The sequence below is a fragment of the Cinclus cinclus genome, chromosome 37, assembly GCF_963662255.1.
Source record: "Cinclus cinclus chromosome 37, bCinCin1.1, whole genome shotgun sequence".
NCBI lineage: Eukaryota > Metazoa > Chordata > Aves > Passeriformes > Cinclidae > Cinclus > Cinclus cinclus.
This window is the reverse complement of record NC_085082.1, coordinates 971,532-979,246: the sequence shown is the minus strand read 5'-3', so window position 1 is coordinate 979,246 and position 7,715 is coordinate 971,532. Positions and strand designations below refer to the sequence as shown.

Sequence of the window (7,715 nt, the reverse complement as noted above, 5' to 3'; positions counted from 1 at the left end):
GGGGGGGATTTGGGGGGGATTTGGGGGGTTTGGGCCAGGCCAGGATGAACTGTGACCGCGTCTTCAACGTCTTCTGCCTCTACGGCAACGTCGAGAAGGTGGGAGGGGTCCTGGGGGATTTGAGGGGTCCTGCAGAAGGTCTCCCCTGTCCCAGGTGTTCCCTGACCCATCCCAGGTGTCCCCAGGCGTTCCCTGACCCGTCCCAGGTGTCCCCAGGTGTTCCCTGACCCGTCCCAGGTGTTCCCTGACCCGTCCCAGGTGTCCCCAGGCGTTCCCTGACCCGTCCCAGGTGTCCCCAGGTGTTCCCTGACCCGTCCCAGGTGTTCCCTGACCCGTCCCAGGTGTCCCCAGGCGTTCCCTGACCCGTCCCAGGTGTCCCCAGGTGTTCCCTGAGCGTCCCCCTGCCCGCAGGTGAAGTTCATGAAGAGCAAGCCGGGCGCTGCCATGGTGGAGATGGCCGATGGCTACGCCGTGGACAGAGCCATCACCCACCTCAACAACAACTTCATGTTCGGCCAGAAGCTCAACGTCTGGTGGGGCTGGCTGTGGGGAACTGGGGAAACTGGGGAAACTGGGGGACTGGGGGGGACTGGGGGGACTGGGGGGACTGGGGGAACTGGGGGGACTGGGGGGACTGGGGGGGACTGGGGGAACTGGGGGGGACTGGGGGAACTGGGGGACTGGGGGGACTGGGGGGAACTGGGGAAACTGGGGAAACTGGGGAAACTGGGGGGACTGGGGGAACTGGGGGAACTGGGGGAACTGGGGGGGACTGGGGGGAACTGGGGGGACTGGGGGACTGGGGGAACTGGGGGGGACTGGGGGGACTGGGGGGACTGGGGGGAACTGGGGGAACTGGGGGGAACTGGGGGGACTGGGGAGGACTGGGGGGACTGGGGGGGACTGGGGGGGACTGGGGGAACTGGGGGGAACTGGGGGACTGGGGGGAACTGGGGGGACTGGGGGGGACTGGGGGGACTGGGGGGACTGGGGAGACTGGGGGGACTGGGGGGAACTGGGGGGACTGGGGGGGACTGGGGGGACTGGGGGGGACTGGGGAGGACTGGGGGGAACTTGGGGGGGACTGGGGGGACTGGGGGACTGGGGGGACTGGGGGAACTGGGGGGGACTGGGGGGGACTGGGGGAACTGGGGAACTGGGGGGACTGGGAACTGGGGGGACTGGGGGGAACTGGGGGGAACTGGGGGGGACTGGGGGGGACTGGGGGAACTGGGGGGGAAATGGGGGGACTGGGGGGGACTGGGGAGGACTGGGGGGAACTGGGGGGACTGGGGAGGACTGGGGGGGACTGGGGGAACTGGGGGAATGGGGAACGTTTCTTGGGGAGGGGAATTTTGGGGATCTCTTGGCTTTGTTTTTCCCTCCTCGGCGCGTCCAAGCAGCGCACAGTCACACCCGGGCAGGGTTTTGGGGCCGGGATTTGGGGGATTTTGGGGTTTTTCTGACCCTTTTTCCCTCGCAGTGTCTCCAAGCAGCTCACCCGGGCAGGGTTTTGGGGCCGGGATTTGGGGGATTTTGGGGTTTTTCTGACCCTTTTTCCCTCGCAGTGTCTCCAAGCAGCTCACCCGGGCAGGGTTTTGGGGCCGGGATTTGGGGGATTTTGGGGTTTTTCTGACCCTTTTTCCCTCGCAGTGTCTCCAAGCAGCTCACCCGGGCAGGGTTTTGGGGCCGGGATTTGGGGGATTTTGGGGTTTTTCTGACCCTTTTTCCCTCGCAGTGTCTCCAAGCAGCTCACCCGGGCAGGGTTTTGGGGCCGGGATTTGGGGGATTTTGGGGTTTTTCTGACCCTTTTTCCCTCGCAGTGTCTCCAAGCAGCTCACCCGGGCAGGGTTTTGGGGCCGGGATTTGGGGGATTTTGGGGTTTTTCTGACCCTTTTTCCCTCGCAGTGTCTCCAAGCAGCTCACCCGGGCAGGGTTTTGGGGCCGGGATTTGGGGGATTTTGGGGTTTTTCTGACCCTTTTTCCCTCGCAGTGTCTCCAAGCAGCTCACCCGGGCAGGGTTTTGGGGCCGGGATTTGGGGGATTTTGGGGTTTTTCTGACCCTTTTTCCCTCGCAGTGTCTCCAAGCAGCTCACCCGGGCAGGGTTTTGGGGCCGGGATTTGGGGGATTTTGGGGTTTTTCTGACCCTTTTTCCCTCGCAGTGTCTCCAAGCAGCACGCCATCATGCCCGGGCAGTCCTACGGCCTCGAGGACGGCTCGTGCAGCTACAAGGATTTCAGCGGCTCCCGCAACAATCGCTTCTCCACGCCCGAGCAGGCGGCCAAGAACCGCATCCAGCACCCCAGCAATGTGCTGCACTTCTTCAACGCGCCGCTGGACGTCACCGAGGACAACTTCTACGAGGTGGGGCTGCTGCTCTTCCTCGTCCTCAGCCCTTTCCTCCTCATCCTCAGCTCTTTCTTCCTCATCTTCTTCCTCGTCCCTTTCCTCCTCATCCTCATCCTCCTCATCCTTTTCCTCCCTTTCCTCATCCCTTCCTTCCTCCTCCTCATCCTTTTTCTCCTCATCCTCCTCATCCCTTTCTTCATCCTCTTCCTCATCCCTTTCTTTCTCCTCGTCCCTTTCTTCCTCATCCTCACCCCTTTCCTCCTCCTCATCCCTTTCTTCCTCATCCTTTTCCTCCTCATCCTTTTCTTCCTCATCCCGTTCCTCCTTGTCCCTTTCCTCATCCCTTTCTTCCTCTTCTTCATCCTCTTCCTCATCCCTTCTCATCCTCCTCCTGTTCCTCCTCCTCATCCCTTTCTTCCTCCTCCTCATCCCTTTCCTTCTCCTCCTCCTCCTCCTCCTGCTGCTCCCTGTCCCCCCTGACCCCGTCTGTGCCCCCAGATCTGCGACGAGCTGGGGGTCAAGCGCCCGTCCTCGGTCAAGGTGTTCTCAGGCAAGAGTAAGTGTTTGGGGGGAGGGGTCCCTGAGCCCCCCGCCCCCGGGGTGCCCCCCCCGACCCCGGGCTGACCCCGGGGTGCCCCCCCTGCCCCCCCCAGGCGAGCGCAGCTCCTCGGGGCTGCTCGAGTGGGACTCCAAGAGCGACGCCCTGGAGACCCTCGGCTTCCTCAACCACTTCCAGATGAAGAACCCCAGTAAGTGCTGCTGTGGGGGAGGGGTCCGGGGGGGTTCCCCGAGCGCCCCCCCTGAGCCCACCCCCGTTGTGTCTCCCCCCAGATGGGCCCTACCCCTACACGCTCAAGCTCTGCTTCTCCACGGCCCAGCACGCGTCCTAAGGGGACCCCGCGACCCCCTCGGATCCTTCTCCCCTCCCCCACCCCGCATCCTCCCTTTTTATAAGCCTGAGGGGCAGCAGAGACCTCCCCTCCCCCCTCCGTTCCCACCCCTCCCCCCGTTTTTAAGGAGAAGGGGTCGGACCCGACCCAGGCCCCCCGAGACCACTCCCACAATAAAGTTGTTTGGGAAACAAACACCGAGATCTTGGGGGTTTGGGGATGAGTTTGGGGGAGTTTGGGGGTTTTGGGAGGGTTATGGGGTTTGGGGGGAGGCTGGGAGGATTGAGGGGTTCCGAGAGGGGTCGGGGGGAGTTCGGCAACTTTGGGGAGGAGTTTGGGGTCAAGGGTCACTTCCGCCTGGTTAGGGCGGGGGTTTAACGCGTCACTTCCGCCGCTTGGGGGGGCGCGGCCGCCCCTGCGCTCCCATTGGCTGCTGTGCCGGAAGTGCGGGCGCCCCCTGGCGGCGAGCGGAGCCGATGGCGGCCGGGGTCGCGCGGCTGCTGCGCGCACGTGAGTGGGGGAGGGGCGACCCCCGGGAGGGCACGTGACAGCACCGGGAGGGCACGTGACACCTCGGGAAGGCACGTGACCGCCCCGGGACCCCCGGGTTACCGCGACACCCCCGTCCGCCCCTGTCACGTGACCCCCACCGCCTCCCAGTGACCTCCCAGTCTGTCCCCAGGGTCACCCAGAGCCCCTCGGTTGATCCCAGTTTGTCCCAGTGGGTCCCAGTCCCATCCCAGCACTCCCAGCCTCTCCCTATCATCTCCCAGTCCATCCCAGTAACTCCCAGTGCCCCGAGCCCTGCTCCGACCCTGCCCAGTCCATCCCAGTGCCCCCCAGTCCCATCCCAGCTGTGGTGCAGTGCCCCCCATTCTCCCCAGTGCCCCCTAGTCCCATCCCAGTCCATCCCAGTGGCCCCCAGTCGGGTCCCAGTCCATCCCAGTGCCCCCCCAGTCCCATCCCAGTGCCCCCCCAGTCCCATCCCAGTCCATCCCAGTGCCCCCCATTCTCCCCAGTGCCCCCTAGTCCCATCCCAGTCCATCCCAGTGGCCCCCAGTCGGGTCCCAGTCCGTCCCAGTGCCCCCCCAGTCCCATCCCAGTCCTTCCCAGTGCCCCCCCAGTCCCATCCCAGTCCATCCCAGTGCCCCCCAGTCCCATCCCAGCTGCACTCCAGTGCCCCCCGTTCCCCCCAGTGCCCCCCAGTCGGGTCCCAGTGGCACCGCGGGCTCTCTCCCGGCCCCTGGCGATGGCCCCGGGGGCAGCAGCAGCCCCGGGGGTGTCGGAGCCGGGCCCCGGAGCCCCCCGGGAGCTGCGGACGCTGCGGCTGCAGCGGGACCGGGAGCACGTCCTGCACGTGCAGCTCAACCGGCCCGGCAAGCGCAACGCCATCAACCTGCTCTGCTGGAGGTACTGGGGGCACTGGGATGGACTGGGATGGGACTGGGGAGCAGCTGGGGCCACTGGGACGGACTGGGATGGGTCTCGAGCACTGGGGTGGGACTGGGGTGGAACCGGGAGCACTGGCGTGGGACTGGGACAGTACTGGGGTAAGCTGGGCCGTGCTGGTCACTGGTGGTCCCTGCTGCTCACCAGTGCTCACCAGTGCTCACCGGTGGCCCTGCAGGGAACTGGTGCAATGTTTCCAGGACATCTCCCAGGACCCCTCGTGCCGCGCCGTGGTCGTGTCCGGCGCCGGCAGCGCCTTCACCGCCGGTGAGCCCGGGGATGTCCCCTGACCCCCGGGACCCCCGGGACCCCCGGGACCCCCGGGACCCCCCCAACCTCTCCCCCCCCTCCAGGGATCGACCTCTCAGACCTGGGCTCGGCCTTTGTGGGGTCCCCCGAGGCCGACGTGGCGCGGCGAGCCTGGAGCCTGCGGCAAAAAATCCTCGAGTTCCAGGAGAGCTTTTCTGTCATGGAGAAGGTGGGGACTGGGGAGGGGGGCTCGGGGGGCAGCGGGAGGGACCCTCGGGGTCCCCCCAAACCTCCCCCGACCCCCCAAAACCTCTCCCCCACCCCCCAGTGCCCCAAACCCGTGATCGCCGCCGTGCACGGACCCTGCATCGGAGCTGGTGAGGGGGAGGGGAGAGGGGGAGTTGGGGAATGGGGGGGTCGGGATCGAGAGTGGGGTGGAGATGAAGATGAGGGTGAGGAGGAGGGTGGGATGGGGTTGGGGTGAGACTGGTGATGGAATGGGGCTGGGATGCAGAGTGGGATGAAGGTGAGGATGAGGATGAAGGTGAGGACGATGAGGATGAAGGTGAGGATGAGGATGAAGGTGAGGACGATGAGGATGAGGATGAGGATGGGGGTGATGAAGGCGTTCCCCCCCTGCCAGGTGTGGATCTGATCTCAGCCTGTGACATTCGCTTCTGCTCCCAGGACGCCTCGTTCCAGGTCAAGGTGAGACACGAGGGGTCCCCGGGACCCCCCAAATGTCCCCAAAGGCTGCGGGACACCCCAGTGTCCCCCCAGTGTCCCCCCAGTGTCCCCCCAGTGTCCCCCCAGTGTCCCCTTTGTCCCCACAGGAGGTGGACATGGGGCTGGCAGCCGATGTGGGGACCCTGCAGCGCCTCCCCAAAATCGTGGGGAACCAGAGGTGGGTGGGGGGACACGGGAGGGGGGTGGGGGGCACGGGGGACCCCCCGGGACCCCCCGGTGTCCCCAATGTCCCCGATGTCCCCAGCCTGGTGAACGAGCTGGCCTTCACCGCCCGCGTCATGAGGGCCCCCGAGGCGCTGAGCTGTGGCCTCGTCAGGTGGGGGGGACCCCAAATTTGGGGACTGAGGGGGGGGGGGGGGTCTGGGAGTCCTCAGCGCCCCCCCCCAGGGATGGGAGGGTCCCCAAACGGTGACACTGGGGGTGGCCATGGGGATTTTGGGGGTTCTGGGGGTCCCTGGGTGGGTTTGGGGTCCCCTGGGGTGTTCAGGGGGGTTTGTGGGGATGCTCAGGTTGATTTTGGGGTCCTTTGGGTGGATTTTTTGGGGTGGATTTTGGGGTGGATTTTGGGTCTAGTTTGGGCTCGAAGTTGGGTGGATTTTGGGTGGATTTTGGGTGGATTTTGGGTGGATTTTTGGAGTGGATTTTGGGTGGATTTTGGGTGGATTTTTGGAGTGGATTTTGGGTAAATCTGAGGTGGATTTCGGGTCGATACTAAGGGTGGATTTCGGGGTGATTTTTGAGTGGGCGTTGGATGAATTTTGGGCGGATTTGGGGTGAATTGCGGGTCGATGTTAGGGTGGACTTGGGGTAGATTTTTTTGGGTGGATTTTGGGCTGACCCCGTCCCCCAGCCGGGTGCTCCCGGACAAGGAGACGCTGCTGGAGGTGGCCCTGGAGGTGGCCGCGGCCATCGCCGCCCGCAGCCCCGTGGCCGTGCAGGGCACCAAAATCAACCTGGTGTACTCGAGGGACCGGCCCGTCGGCGAGGGGCTGCTGCACGTGGTGGGTGCCGCCCCAAGGACGTTGTCACCTCCCCAAGAACATTGTCCCCACCCCCAGGACGCTGTCACCTCCCCCAGCAAACGCCCTCTGTCACACGGGGTCCCCAAAATGCCGCGTGCCCCCCCACATCCTCCCTGTCCCATCCCTGTCCCCTAGGGGTGTGCTGTCCCTGTCCCCATGTCCCTGTCCCTGTCCCCTCATCCCTGTCCCCTCATCCCTGTCCCCATGTCCCTGTCCCTGTCCCCATTCCCTGTCCCCATGTCCCTGTCCCCATGTCCCTGTCCCTGTCCCCATGTCCCTGTCCCCATGTCCCTGTCCCTGTCCCCTCGTCCCTGTCCCCATTCTCTGTCCCCATGTCCCTGTCCCCATGTCCCTGTCCCTGTCCCCATTCCCTGTCCCCATGTCCCTGTCCCTGTCCCCTCGTCCCTGTCCCCATTCTCTGTCCCCATGTCCCTGTCCCCATGTCCCTGTCCCTGTCCCCATTCCCTGTCCCCATGTCCCTGTCCCTGTCCCCAGGCCACCTGGAACATGGCCATGCTGCAGACCGAGGACATCCCCAAGTCGGTGCAGGCGGCCCTGGACAAGAAGGGACCCGAGGACGTCCCGTTCGCCAAGCTCTGATGTCACCTCAGTGCCACCAGTGCCACCTCAGTGCCACCCACAGCCCCGGTGTCCCTCTCCAGGCCCTAGAACCACCTGGGTGTCCCCTCGGTGTCCCCGGCGTCCCCTTCCTCATCTCTGGGGCCACCTCGGTGTCCCCCAATAAACTCGTTTGTCCCCACGTCTGATTGGTTTGTCACTGAGGGGACCCCGTGTCCCCAAGGTGCCACCATGGCTCTGGGGTGTCCCCAGTGTCCCCCTCATGTCCCCAAGGTGCCACCAGGGCTCTGGGGTGTCCCCAGTGTCCCCCTCATGTCCCCAAGGTGCCACCATGGCTCTGGGGTGTCCCCAGCAGGCCCCTCCCAGGGCAGAGTCCAGGGTGGTGCCACCTGTGCCAGGTGTGTCACCCATCCCCGGGGGGGTCAAAGT

At 65.3% G+C, this 7,715-nt stretch overlaps 2 protein-coding genes across 2 annotated transcripts; both read left to right on the top strand.

Moving 5' to 3' along the window:
- Window positions 1-32: 32 nt before the first annotated feature.
- On the top strand, window positions 33-3,427 carry HNRNPL (heterogeneous nuclear ribonucleoprotein L; the record flags this gene model as incomplete). Its single annotated transcript, XM_062512469.1, has 6 exons — window positions 33-98; window positions 412-533; window positions 2,164-2,365; window positions 2,849-2,906; window positions 3,004-3,099; window positions 3,182-3,427. Coding segments are annotated over 6 exons (603 nt in total), but the record flags the coding sequence as incomplete, so codon positions are not given.
- Window positions 3,428-3,578: 151 nt separating this feature from the next.
- On the top strand, window positions 3,579-7,468 carry ECH1 (enoyl-CoA hydratase 1). The gene is made up of 10 exons (XM_062512473.1): window positions 3,579-3,750; window positions 4,437-4,650; window positions 4,868-4,956; window positions 5,043-5,167; window positions 5,267-5,315; window positions 5,582-5,646; window positions 5,772-5,842; window positions 5,930-6,001; window positions 6,536-6,686; window positions 7,203-7,468. Exons 1-10 carry the CDS (start codon window positions 3,717-3,719, stop codon window positions 7,305-7,307), a joined length of 975 nt encoding a protein of 324 aa, XP_062368457.1. The 5' UTR covers window positions 3,579-3,716; the 3' UTR covers window positions 7,308-7,468.
- The last annotated feature ends 247 nt before the right edge of the window (window positions 7,469-7,715 follow it).

Excerpts from the sequence above, each read along its gene's own strand:
- ECH1 (XM_062512473.1), top strand. The coding sequence starts at position 3,717 with ATGGCGGCCGGGGTCGCGCGGCTGCTGCGCGCAC. Across the intron at positions 4,957-5,042 it reads CGGCAGCGCCTTCACCGCCG|GGATCGACCTCTCAGACCTG; the intron begins GTGAGCCCGGGG and ends CCCCCCCTCCAG. Across the intron at positions 5,168-5,266 it reads GCTTTTCTGTCATGGAGAAG|TGCCCCAAACCCGTGATCGC; the intron begins GTGGGGACTGGG and ends CCCACCCCCCAG.